Consider the following 14,273-nt stretch of genomic DNA (forward strand, 5'->3'; position numbering starts at 1 on the left):
GGGAGCTGGGAGGCGGGCCACTGCCCGGCCCTAAACAAAGACATACTTACATTTGCAAGCGGTTTCAGCGCCACTACTATTTTGAAAGAATGATAGAGTGGTCCTGATAAGAGCAATGACAAAGGACAAAGAATGGAAGGGGGTCTGGGAAGAGGGGGTCAGATAGCAAAGAGGTGGGAGAGCTTGATAACATTCACATTTTACTTACATCTCCCCATTTGTGTTGGTGCCCCAGGAAAATCCCATTAAGGAGTTCTGCCTGGAAAGCATTAAATAATTGTTGCCAATTGACCGTCTGAGATTTTTTTTATTCCACCCTTGGATTTGCTGGGATTTTTTTCGTGTGTGAAATTATACAAAAGAAATCGCAAACTTTGTCGTTTCATTTTGCCTCTTTTATACAGATACCTTTCAATATCTTACACAGTAAACTTGAAACAAAACTGCCATCTTCTGGTTCTACAAATCTCTGTAAACTTTCTCCTTTTTCCGTATCGAGTGCAGCAAAAATAAACTAACAAGCAAAAGGTGTTAAAGCTGCTAAAGCTTTTATTTAGGCTTTTGTTGTCTTCTTCACACCTACATATGAGCTATTCTAATTGCATGTTTAGTCCCTTTGTCAGCTTGAGGGTATGGGATGGCCTGTAATTGAGGTCACACCTACACCTATTGTCTTGACCTGATCATTAGACCACTTGCACTGTCATTCAGCATTTTACGCTCCCAAAATAAGAAAATAAAGGGGTCTTATTAAACTTCACATCATGTTTAGTGAGCTATAATATGAAATATGCAGAGGATTTGTTAATAGCAGGAGGATATAGAGCATTGTTTCAGCACAGAGCACGGGCTCAGATGTTATCACAGATGAAGATGGGTTCATCCTCTCTGCTATCTTGCATTATCTCTCAGGGTACTGAGGACAATCGTCTTCCATTTGGTCACTTTTCTCTCCTGTAAATCACTGACATCCTAACAGCAAACAGTGCAAGCCAAACCTGTCAGAGCAGGACCAACACCTGTATTGTGGCAGAGTTGCCAAAAGAGGAAGAGAATGAAAAGACGTTCTTCAGGAGGGACAAAGGCTGCTGCCCTGAGCTGTTTGTGTTGTGAGATGTAGACTACTGAAGACATAAGCCTTCTTCTCCTTGCTCCCTAGTCAACCCATTGTTACTCTTGTACAAATTTGCTTTAGGCTATGTGGACCGCACCCAAATAAATTCCCCTCCCTCCCCCACCTTTCCTACGTTTTTTTCCTCTAATGCTACCCCCAAGAGTTCCCACTCTCTTTACATCTGGACCTCTGTTTACATACTTACCCTGTTTAGCAAAATCTTACAAATACCTCTAAGATAATACAGAGTTTACCAAAAATAATAAAAGTAAGAGAGAAAGAACAGAAACATTTAAATTAAGGTTTTGTTTTTTTAAATTAATAATAACTAACTTCTTTCCTGCATCACTTTTCTCTTACTTATTGCTTGAGAATAACCAAAAGTTGCAATGCACTTATTTTTTTCTGGCTCGTAGTATCAGCATACTCAGCAGCAGAACCCCTCATAGGATCTCTTACACTGTATTAGCATACACAATAGTTTTTACACTCAGAGAAATGCCATTGCTATTCGCTTTTGTCCATCTTCTGTTTTTAGTGTAAACTTCCAACTGTGATGAAACAAGTAGGTCTTTTACACTGCAAGAATAAATACAGGAAGTTTTCAAATAAGTGCAATGGAGTAAAAAGTTTAAAATTTCTCTTTAATCTGTGAAAATTATGCAGCATATTTGCATATGCAGCCTAGATTAATGTGAAAGATAAAGGAAATAAATACGTAGACACTGCAAAAAGTGAGATAATTGCTAGAGGTTATTCAGATTTAGAAGAACATTGTGCTGCTACAGAAATGCATCATAAAAAATAAATTAAAACAAAAATAGCAAAATCAAAGCTGACTGAAAGTACTGTAAAAAAAACCTAACAAACAAAAAAACAACCCAAGAAGCCAAATGAAAACCAAAGAACAACAACAACAAAAATAGCAACTTGCAGGTGAAAATTAAAGGTCGTCAATTTAAAATGAGAAGACTGAATTTAATCTTTTCTAAAGTGTCAGCTCTGCTTGTTTCAACACTTCTTTTACCACTTAATACAAGCACTCCTGCTATCACAACCAACACTACACCTCTAATGCTGTTAATAAGATAGTCAAATTTATGCCAGATAACAGAGCTGCGCTCCTTTGAACACAAACACTCAGCTTTACTTCGACTCTTTTGAAGGGCATGAAGGAGGACAGCAGAATAAGAGGTGTAATCTTCACCTCTTATCTCTAACAACCCCCTTACACACACACACACACACACACACACACATTAGCATCTGTTATCTTATAATTATCATATACATTAGTCAACACCTGTTTCACTTAGCCTCGTTTAATTAGAGCCATTGAAACGTTGCCCTGCGCTCAAAACAATGCCATCCGACATGAAGGGCAGTGTCTTATGGTTCAGTCAGTAAATTAACAAATAAAAAGACGTTGCTCCGGGGCTTGAGAGGTTAACGGACAACTATATTTTATGTTCATTTTCTTCATAAATTTTTAATTATTTTGTGAAAGACCTTCAAGAAATCTCTCGTAGTGACACTTTTACTCGTGCGTAAACGTCTCCTTTTGGCTTATTAGCGTAATTTATTGCTTATGAGATGGTTAATTAAATTCACAAAACGACAGATCCGAAGGCGGTGAAGTGTCAGAAGCGGCAATAAGAGACTGGCAGGATGCTGTTAACTGAATTCAGGTAAAAACAAAACAAAAAACCCTCTCCGTTGATTAGTGCCAGACATGACAAGTGTTAAACTTGTCATAAAAATATATCACATGGAAGAAAAACTAAAATAATGCAAACTACGGATTGAGAGGGTAAGCATTACAACTTAAACAGACAATATTTTTATTTTATTTATTTTTTAGTTTTATTATTATTTTTAGTTTTGCCTTTTTGGAGGCTGTAAAATAGAAATAAAAATGACGAGTCACATCGACGAATGAACAAAAACAAACTTTGCTGGACACTTTGATGTAAAATAAAGTATAAATAACAGATCTTTGCTTGTCATGTAGAGACGAGCGTCTTTAGTCACCTCTCCAAAGGGTCGCATTTGAATTGAAACGTAGGTTCTCTCCAGAAATCACAGCGTTGCGATAAGCAGCACATATTTAGCCTCTCCTCGAAAACGCTAAAAGGAACAGCGGAGGGCTTCTTTGATGGGATTTGTTGCCAGTGAAAGCTGTAGGTCTTTTGAACGTAGCTGTCAGTCAATGGGCTGTCAGTGGGATACCCCCCGTCTCCCCCCTCCTCTCTCGCCCTCCTCCGCTGGCAGCTGGGTGTAGCCTATATAAACAGACCCGGGAGGTTGCATCAAACTCAGACCTCAACAGCTTGGACGCAGAAAAGATGCCCGCATCGCAAACTGGATTTGGCAACTTCTTCTTGGAGAGGAACATCACTATGCCGACTGGATATCAGATCCCGGTGCTGGGCTGTCCACCGGGTGTACAGCAGCAGCAGCAGGCTCAGCATCTGGCTGCGATGGCAGCTGGGATTCCCATACCATACTCAGGACTACAGGGATATAACTTTATACCCTATCCACACCACAGGCACATTGCACACATGGTGAGTTGATAATTTAGAGATTAACACTCTCACTCTGATCTCGAGTAACTAAAACGGATTTGTTTTAAATTGCATCTTTGTGATGCGTAAAGTCAAACAAATTCTGGGTGTGATGCTTGCGACACTGAGTCAAAAGTGTCGAATCTCTTCTTTAGTTCTTACCTTTCTTTTATTCTACTTTTCAGAGCAGCGGGTTTGACTTGAAAGCCGCCTCTCCCTACCATCACGCTCTCTTGGCTCGCAGCGGGGCTTTCTACCCTCCATACCGTCCGGGAGCAGCCGATGATCCCAGTAGGGTGGCCAAGGTGGCCACCCGAGAGAGTACCGGTGCGCTCAAGGCCTGGCTGAACGAACACCTGAAGAATCCGTATCCCACAAAGGGGGAAAAAATCATGCTCGCCATCATCACCAAAATGAGCCTCACGCAGGTCTCTACCTGGTTCGCCAACGCAAGGAGGCGCCTCAAGAAGGAAAACAGGGTCAGCTGGGCGTCAAAGGGGAAATCTGATGAGGAGGATGAGGAGCAAGAAGGGGAGAGCGATGAAGACGAGCAGAAGTGTCATTTGGATGAGCATGACGAGGCAGAGCCTCAAGCAGAGCGCACAGATGCAGACGAGCAGGTCGAGAGCGCGTTGGATAGCGCGGGACCTTTGGATGCGCGTTTGGAGATACCGCGTCAGGAAGACAAAGAGCTTGGACTTGTCAAGAAGACAGAAAAGCGTGACTCTGACCGCACGCCATCAGTTTTGGAAAGTAAAGAAAACATCGCTAGTCCAAAACCCAAAATCTGGTCTTTGGCAGAGACCGCCACCTCAGAGACTGTGAAGAAACCTGTCGACAGTTTTTACCACCCTGCCGGAAAACTGTGGGAAGACTGGGCTTCAAGAAACGGACTGCTCGTTCCCTCTTGCTATACGACTCGCGAACTCGTCTAAGCCGGTGTTTGTGCACGAATAAAAAGGACACTTTCCCACAGCTTTTGCACTTTAAACTTTCAGACCTCAGGGATTTCCTGAAGTTTGCATTGAAACGAAAATGTGTCGTGAAACCAAAGAATGAACATGTTTGTGTTACTGTAAATAATGTAGATGTATTTTTCCACCAACAAACTGTAAATTATGTTTCCTTTGTCTAATCATGAAGAAATATTTTTTTGCTTAAATAAACTTCGACTTATGGCGAAATTCTGCAGTTTTACTGGTCTGTATCCCTACTTCTTGATATACTTTGCATACAGCTTTGACCTTTTCCGATCACACTGATGACAGCCCACATTAACAGTCTGCAGGACCACATTAATATATCACTTAGAGACTATGACATTAGACTAAGAATTCAAAGAGATTCAGGGAAAATTTACACATCAAAAATAGGTCTATTGTGTCATTCTCTATAGGTTTTTTGATAGAATATTGCAAGTTAATTCAATTAAACTTGATTTTTTAAAAAGAAAACAAACAAACTATCTCCTTCCTAAATATGGCACTTCCATTTCCTAAAACTTCACAGCAGCGGGGCTTAGGGTCTTCCAGAGGTTCTTAGTATCAATCACACCATTTTCCATGTACATTCAAAGGGACCTACCTCCATTAATCCACACATAATGAAAAAAGCTCCTGGGAGGAACTGGTCCGAAATGCCTTGTCTTCTGGCCTCAACTCTCTATGCAAATCCCTACAAACAGTAACGCACAGAGGCCAGATTAGCTCCAACCTGACTCCCAGATTTCTCACACAAGCGACACGAAATAAAATTGATATCATGTCATGAACCTTAAAAATATTTGATACCGATAAATGTATGTCTGCTTTGGATATTTACAAACGTTTTTTGCCTCATATTTCTAGTGTCGCACTAAAAAGTTACCATTTGAACTTAAAAACTGAATTTTTAAAGTAGAGTAATCATCTGGCGCCTCTCTGTGGAAATCAAGAGCAATTACAGCACAGTTTAGTCTACTAACCTGCAGGGTTTTAACATAAAGTCATCACTGAGAAGAGAGCAGAGGTGAAAAGGACAAATGTACTCAGACACAGGTAAGAGGCAATTAAGGCTCTTTAAACTGTCAGCGATAAAACGCAATTCATGTTAGGACTAAGTGCAAAGGCACAGCACAAACATTTTTAAATTAATTGTGACTTACACTTTCAAAGGAGAACGTAGGCTACCACGTCCATAAACCAATGCAGGAAACGGAAACAAGACGCTCCTTTCATCTCCGGAACTCGGTTGAAGACATCACGTTTTAATATTTTTATCAGCATCGTCACCATGAGTACATAGACCATGCAAGCCCACGGTTCAGCAACAAACAGTAACTAATAACTAATTTGGCTACACGTAATACTACCCAGTTGTCAAAATGGCATGGTATAGCCCGCTGAACATTATACTTCCTGATCCCACAAAAGCATTATGGGAATTGTGGGAGGCTATGGTAACCAAGAGCAGGAAACAATGAACAAACTCATCTTATTAAATGTCACAATATGCCATTTTCATGCTAAACGGCACAATTTTAGTACATGCAAATACTAACAAAGCATCTGTACAGAACAAATGAGATCACAACATCATATACAAGCTAACTGTAGGATGTAAGCATGCTCAGCATGGTGGTGTCCACTGTGGGGTGGTCTTCGCTGTTGTTTTGATCTTGATGGGAGTGGGATTGTGCTTACATAAACAACCCCACGGATTATTTCCACATGTTGCATGTTTTCAAATTAAAAAAACAAACAAACAAACAAAACAGTGCTAATCATGTACACGGTAACAGTAGCGGTAGCTAGTGGTCCATGTGACATGTCCATAGGAGCAGGACACCTGTCAATACTGTCTTGAAACCCCCCCCCACACACACACACACACACAAGCAAACAAAAACAAAACAAAAAATGAACAATGCATAACTTAAAAATTGCAACCAACCTCAAAACTAATGCAGGTAAATCACACACTACCCCACACTCTCTTTACACTTTATAATACATCTTACTTTACATTTTATTGTTAACGTTTAGGCTTATAGCTAGCTACTTTCGGCTGTTCACTTGCCACTAGGGGTCGCACTGGGCGCTTCATTTGGTGGAGTTTTAAATCGCATGTCCTTCCTAGCTGGAAACAAACCAGCCACGTTTTGTTTGCCGGATGATAACGTCTACACCACGTATATATAGTGTGTGTGTGTTTAGGTTTTTACAATTTAGTGCAAATGAAATGATTGTAACTTCATGTAAACATTCAAAATGAATTAGTAAGGAGACTAATTCATTGATTCTTATTCAGATCAGGTAATTATTTTTTAACTTTGCACAGCACTTTGGACAATCTGTGTCGTTTTTTAAACTTGCTTGTAAAATTGATCCATTGACTGACTATCTTCTTGAGACTCAAACTGAGACTCCAGCTGAGACTCCTGACGAGACACGATTTCTTCTTTGCCTCTCTCTTGCATCACCTGGTTCCCTTTCTCTGTGAATCCTTCTGAGGAGAGCTCATGGCTTAGTTCATCCTCATTTTCCTCTGGTGTCATTTGATTATGCATTGTTCCTATATGGGTTGTTATGTCTTCTTCACACATCTGTGGTTCAAAATAGCTCTGTCAGAGTTAAAGAAATAACAAACATTATAATAACGATAAAATCATTTTGATCAAGTCAACAGTTCTGGTGCTTTACACATTTTTCCTCTCACAGCAAAGCATGTACAACTTTATGCTATAGTTCCTGTGTTGAATTATGCAGTGCATTTCTCTGAAACAGTGTCTAAAGGTGTGAAACAGGATTTAAGGTACATCAGAAATACAGACATCCCACACAATCAGCAGGATGTGTATATAAATCCACTGCAAACCTATTAAAAGGGACCACACAAAATGACCCAAGCTGATTAAACTTGAGGACAAACCTCAGCACTCATTTAAAAGAACAGGCTTTCATTTTGTGCAACTGTTTCATTTCTTTCTTGCTCAAAGTTAAAATCCACATATCGCTTTCACGTGTGTACATTAAAAAAAATGTGTTGATTGCTGTTATATTTTCCTGGTCAGCATTAAAGATTAGCAACAAGCAGTCTTACATTGTGAAAAGCCTAAAAAAACAATCAAACAAATATTTACAGTTTAATTTTTTAATGTATGAAATTATTAAATTTTTAACAGATCCTTGTAGGTGCACCTCTTATGACTGGATTCATTAGCTGTTGCTTAGCTTAGCATAAAGCCTAGCTGTTTCTAGGCTTTATGCTAAAGTAAGCTAATCTTTCAGAATCTAAGATATCATCTTTAGTTTACAGATGTACACTGGAGTGCTAAAGTAACATATCTGAAATAGTTTTAGAAATTGATTACCTGGTCAAAAGACACTAATTGGTTCTAAATTCCATAATTTCAAATATATACAAACACACACACACACACACACACATATATATATATATATATATATATATATATACACACGTAACAACAAATAAATACATTTTAAAAAGTCATATTTACCTTTGCCCTTTGTTTTATGCATCCTGCTTTACCGATTCATAAAAAAGAAGAAACACAGAATATAAGTACATAGGAAGATTATTATTATTTATTTGTTTAGAGCTTTAGAGCACAGCTTACCTCGATATACTAAAACCAGGATTCCAACAGTGACCACAAAAACTGCAGATAAAATAGAGATGACGATTATGTGACCCCGTTGTGTCCCTGCTAGTAGAGAAAAAGAAATAAAAACACCATTAACCATACAACGAGTTCTCTGATATTGTCTAGAACATGGGTATTTGTGCAGACAAAATGTAAAACAAAAGAGACTTTCATGTCAAACACGTAGTCACATTAAACAGAGGAAGCATAAATTCAGAAGCGTTGTGGAAAACTGAAAATAAATCATTAATTCAGTTGTAATTCTAACATTAGCAGTAAATTAGGAGACTGTGGAGTCTACACGCCGATACATAGTAAGTGAAAGCTGACAAAGCCACACTGAAAACCACAGACCAACTAAGATTTATGAGACAAACCTTCTCACAGTTGACATAGTTTCGTTTTGAACAATGCACCGCATCCAACCACACAGCTGCACACGGCAGCAGCGAGAAAGGTGAGAAACCTTTGCAATTCATCTTCCTACATACAACTTACCACATGTGTTGTCGGTGGTGTGCGTTCCCTTTTCTTCAACTTGATATCCCTTTTCACATCTGCAATGAATTTCACAGTATTAGAGCAGAATTCCTGCCTCAGTGTTGCATTTGTTTTTCAATAATTCGTTATTGGTTTGTATTTCCACTTTGAATACCACTATTTTCATTTGATTTGTTGCCCCTACACAAAGATTAAAGCTTATGTAAGTTACTGTATTTGGGCCTAATGAAAGGTAAGTACGCCAGAGGTCATATTTTGGTTTAACCAACCGGTTGCGTCATGAAACACAGTAAAAAATCCCATCAGCTAGAAACACCCTTTTCTTCATTTACAGAAGTTCCTTTTCAGTCAGACTCACACCTTTAATAAATCACTGCTAAAGTTACACAAACTTAAGAAGCAAGTCAATACAATGCCTCAGATTCGCTTTATTTTTTCATGTTGACAGATTTAGACAAACACAGCTCTACAAGGTCTTCCTACATTAATAGTGAATAAACAATGGTCTCCGGGTGTCAATTACAAGCAGCATTTTCTATCATTGTCAGGAAAAATATAATCTATGGCACGGCTCTTCAGAAGAACTGAAACAACCACCTGATCCCTGTTTTTGAGAAGAAATTCCTGTACAAAATTCCAGATTTTGTAGCCAAACAGCTCACATCAGCTTTTTAAATTCATGATAAAAATGAAGGTGTTTAAATTGTATGTTAGTGCAGTAACTTTGCGGAAGGAGCATATAACCCCAGTTTTAGCCTGGTTCCCTGTTCCATACAGGATCCAATTTAAACTCTTACTTTTTTTTTTTAAGTCACTTAACGGCCGAGCCCCTTCTTTTCTGTCTGAGCTCCTATTTATGCTCCAGAAAGAACCGTGAGGTCCAGGTTGAAACTAACCGTAACTATTCCACGGACTAAACTCCGTCTCGTGGCGACAGCCTTCTCTGTGGAATAGTCTGACTCTTAATATTAGATCAGCACAAACACTCAAACATTTTAAATCGTTACTAAAGACACATTTTTCATGGTCTGGCTTTTAACACACTTTGACCTAAACATTTTGGTTTTAACAGCCTTAGTTGTTTTTATTGACTTATCTCATCTACTTATTTGTTTTTTCTATATTTTACTGCATCGTTATTGCATTTTATTTGTTTTAGTGGTATGCTACATTGTGCAGCATTGACTGTTTGGAAATGTGCTATATAAATAAACTTGACCTTGACCTATGCTGGATATTCTGCGGGACTATTTGTTGGCATATTCACAGGAAGAAGGAAAAATATTCTTGAAACACATAACTAAATTCAAAAGGTGAACAAAGGCCCCTTTTCAAGTTTTTTTTTAAAAATAAAGATCATCTCTAAGTTCACATGTTAATGTAAATGTGTACTTACTCTGTCCATTTGCGGCACTGAGCATACCACGACGTATTATTGTTAAATGTCCCGTCTGGACATTTTTCACACTCTGTGTCCTGTGAGTTGTTGCCTGAATATCAAAAATCATTTTCAAAAAAAGAGACTCAATCGCATAATAAAAAACTTAAAACTAATTAAACAAATGTTCAGTCACAAGGATGTTGGTACCTATGACTTTAGCTCTATATCCTGGTTGACAGACTGTGTGTTCCACACAGGTAATACATTCTTCACTGGAGCAGTGGAATCCCACTTTACACTTGCAGATGGATCGCTCTGTCTTGCTTTTTTGGGCTTGAGCCTCAAAGTTTTTATCTAAATGACAAAAAAGGTTTACGCTGTAAGGTGAGCAACATTAAAGAGAAGCCTCTCTCTGTCCCAGTATACACAGACACACTATATCGGAACAGTTTGAGGTAATTTGTCACAATTTCTTACTTCTATCACAGTAAGGCTGCTGCAGACACTTGTTTTTCGTTGTGTATTTATCCTGGTAGTGATTATCCAGACAAGGTTGACATTGAGGAGTCTTACAATCTTCTGTAGACATGCTAGTCCCTGCAAAACAAGATATGCAGAGTTAGAATCAAGTATATTATTTGCAAGTACTTTATTTATCCTGAGTAATTAGTAAATTGGGATTTCTGAGTCTAGGTAATCAATGGACCTTTTAGGGAAATATGACAAAGTCAAGTCAACTAGGTGATGGTTGGCTTATCTTGTTCTAACAAACCCTAACACCTTTTAATCAACACGTTATATTTGGTTTGTTTACATGCTTCACATTGTCTGTGGGATTACGTGGGCCCCTTTTCCAATTACTAGGTTGTTTTTTCTATAAGCTACTCTATTCTGAGATGTTAAAATACCAGGATCGCAACTTCTCAGTGTCTCTGCTGTCATCTTAAAATGTCTTTTGTGTTCCACCAAAAGTCCATAAAGCTGGAAGACACTCACACTGATAATAAATTAAAGAAGAGTAATTACTGTCGTTTGGAAATCTCAAGCTAAAGTAATTCTCCTCAAAAAATGAATGAAAGGGCCTTTTGTCAAAATGTCTGCCTCCAGTGTTATCAATCAACTGTTTCAGTTTCACCTTCTTTTTATACAGACACATAGCACAAGACAGGAAAGATGAATTCTCACTTGGTGCAAATATTCAGTTTGTTTTAGGTGAGGGTGCTGCCAGCACAGACCATGAGTGAGGCATGACTAAGGGCAACAACTAGCTTGTTGGAAATGCACATTTGGCTATAATATGTATATCTTTTGAAATGTTTGATGTGCATGTTAGCCTTTTGACACACAGGTCCTGAGGAACATTTTCAGAGCTGAAATGCTTGTGTAAATGCAGCCAAAATGAAAGCAAAAGCAAAGCTTTAGTAACAGTGATCATGCTGTCTGATAAAGACAGTTATCTACCACATGCTTCCTGCTGCTAGGTTTTTTCTTATGCATACTACTTTAAATGTTTATTACTTGAAAAAAGAAAGATTGGATGCTATTAGTACAGTTATGCCTTCGATATGGCTCTTAATCTTGTATTTGTTGTTTATGTATCTGTCAAGTTCAATTTGGTGACAATATATTATAAAAAACAAGAAAGCAGGTGTTTTATTTAATTTTTTTTTTCATAGGAAAAGTGTTTTCGTACCTGGCTCACACATGAGACAGCACTGACCCTCCTTTTCATACTGTGTTTCTGGGTCACAGCTGGCCTGAGCAACAGTCATTCCCTGCAAAATAAAAGCATTACATTTAAATAAGAGGTAGTTAGCCCTTGTGTGATCTCGAGTATCGGTTGAGTATCTCTATGTTGATAATGTTAGATTCACTTCCTCAGGGTAGACTGCGAGGGGCGTGGTGGAAAGTCCCAAAGATTCAGCCAACTGTTAACTGCTTTAAATGCACGCAGCCAGGTGCACCGCTGTTCGTAACGTTACTAACAAATATTTGCAAATCGGGATTCACACAAGGTCACGTCTTTGTCCAAACCCTCCACTGCCGGGAAATCGAAAGTGAAAGCACCTCATGAAACGTAACTGTAGCATTAGGTTTTGACTTTACAGGGAAAAAGCAGGATTTTGACAATAATATAACACAGTAAAGTAACAGATTGATACGATAATTAGCACACATTATAGCGTATAATAACACGTTAAGAAGAAATAATCTGAAATCGTGCTACTTTAAGTTGTCGCAGGTCAAAACCGATCCCTGTAAAAATAAAAACATAGCATTAATCGGTTTACTCACCATGAAAGACCCGATCAGTATAAGCAGCGCTATAAACTTAAAATCCATTTTGAATAGCGTCGAGTACAACAGCACACACCTCTGTAAGTGCACACATAGGCAGACTGCGAACTTATTTAGGCGACGTGTTCTGTTTATACGGTGTGGGAGGGACTACGCGCGGTGCTTTTCCTTGACCGTTTCCTGTAAAAGCACGTGAAGCTTGTACTCCTCTTCAGCTATTTTCTAAAATACCCAGAAGTAGTACTAAATCCTCTTTAAACAGAATTCCTCTGCGACAAAGCGTTGTTTCACACAACAGGAAGCACGCTTGACTGGCACATTGTTTGCACAAATAAAGAGTGGGTCTTTTTCTGATGGAGTAAGAAGAGCTACTCTGCTGCTTTACTCCAGTAGTAGTATTAAGTATGTCTGAGGACGAACTAAGGCAGTTCTGAAAGTAAAAGTAGGTCCGACCCAGTGGAATCATAGCAACCATTTGAAGATCACGCCTCACCAAACCTCCTTAGAAATAACAGAAAGAAATTAGAAAGCACAGTTTATTGGAAAGTCACCCATCTTTGCATGTAGAGGTTTGTAGCAATCTTTATTATTTTAAAAGCTTGCTACTTCTGGCATTTAAAAGTTGTTTACAGCTGAACAAGAACAGCAGTGCATTTTATGATATTTGGATTTTTGGTGATGCTGCTTTAGACTCAGATTGCCATGTGACTTCTTGTGAGCATTTCTTCTCCAGTTATGTATTTATATACCAATACTGCTTTGAATTTTGTCTTCTCTCTCCCACACTTTGCATCTGTTCTCTCTGTCTTTCCCTTCACCCGTTGCAACACATGGCAGCCCCTGCTTGAGCCAGATTTAGTTTTGTTTTGGGGGGATTTTTTTTTTCCCTGTTAAAATGTTGTTTTTCCTGTTAAAAGGGATCATCTAATTGTTGGGGGTTTCTCTGTAGGGTCTTTACCTTTGCCTGTCTATATATCATATATAGACTGTAACAAATTTCCCTTTTAAATTACAACAAAGTGGCTGCAACTTTATTTCCAGTTTTTGATTTCTTTTTTACAGCCTAACTGTTAGAAGAACTGTTTCTTATTCTTGAGGCTGATGAAGCAGAAAGTACTGTTCTATTATGCAGCAGCTGCCTGTCCCCCCCCCCAAAGGCATCAGCAATTCGACTTAATTCAGAAAAACAAAACTTTTCTGTGTATGTACAGCCATTTGTAACAGGATCTGTACAATCCCCAAGAACTCATGTCTAGGATTCATGTGGCTGGGATCTATTCACAGATGTACAGGTGTTACCATTACTTTTTCATTTGTGTATTACCTGTGTATAACTCTCCTTACATTCAGTGCTAATAGACAAATAATGCACCAGTCAAGCTCAGTCATATTGCAATCACCGAGTCATTTGCAGGGGGTGATACATTTTGGGTTAAAGCAGTTGCTTTTAGTTTGTTTTGGTCTGCATTTTATAGCTTTGAATCTTCCAGTATTTAGGATGGGTTGCATTCCTGCCCTGCTCTCAGTGCGGTGCCAAGGTTTGGTCAATCAGAAGTGGTAGATGACACACTCGTCTGCTTTTACTACCCTCTGCAGATCATTCCAGGCTTCTGCTGTACAACTACTGTGATGATGGCTACTAATTATCAGTTGTTGCAGGGAGGTGGTCCTGTTTGAGAATTCCCAGGAAGAAGAGTTTCTGCTGGGCCTTTTTTTACCTAATGGGAGATGTTTTTTTGATGAGGTGAAATCGGAACATGTTGC

General features: G+C 38.8%; 2 protein-coding genes across 5 annotated transcripts; one reads left to right on the top strand and one right to left on the bottom strand.

The window, feature by feature from the left end:
- Positions 1-3,386: 3,386 nt before the first annotated feature.
- On the top strand, positions 3,387-4,865 carry irx7 (iroquois homeobox 7). The gene is made up of 2 exons (XM_084916128.1): positions 3,387-3,681; positions 3,867-4,865. The coding sequence occupies exons 1-2, from the start codon at positions 3,460-3,462 to the stop codon at positions 4,614-4,616; spliced, it is 972 nt and encodes a 323-aa protein (XP_084772254.1). The 5' UTR covers positions 3,387-3,459; the 3' UTR covers positions 4,617-4,865.
- A 1,041-nt stretch (positions 4,866-5,906) lies between these two features.
- cd40 (CD40 molecule, TNF receptor superfamily member 5) lies at positions 5,907-13,635 on the bottom strand. 4 transcript variants are annotated; one of them, XM_084916133.1, is made up of 9 exons: positions 12,507-13,635; positions 11,905-11,986; positions 10,689-10,808; positions 10,419-10,565; positions 10,227-10,320; positions 8,828-8,886; positions 8,303-8,389; positions 8,183-8,205; positions 5,907-7,282 (listed from the first exon to the last, which is right to left on the bottom strand). In XM_084916133.1, exons 1-9 carry the CDS (start codon positions 12,552-12,554, stop codon positions 7,025-7,027), a joined length of 918 nt encoding a protein of 305 aa, XP_084772259.1. In that variant the 5' UTR covers positions 12,555-13,635; the 3' UTR covers positions 5,907-7,024. The 4 variants fall into 4 exon arrangements, with proteins under 4 accessions (XP_084772259.1, XP_084772258.1, XP_084772257.1 ...); XM_084916132.1 differs by having other exon boundaries at positions 8,183-8,208; positions 12,507-13,633; XM_084916131.1 differs by having other exon boundaries at positions 8,303-8,392; positions 12,507-13,630.
- Positions 13,636-14,273: the final 638 nt, after the last annotated feature.

The sequence above is a fragment of the Perissodus microlepis genome, chromosome 20 (assembly GCF_051167445.1).
Source record: "Perissodus microlepis isolate ML-2025 ecotype Zambia chromosome 20, ASM5116744v1, whole genome shotgun sequence".
Lineage (NCBI taxonomy): Eukaryota > Metazoa > Chordata > Actinopteri > Cichliformes > Cichlidae > Perissodus > Perissodus microlepis.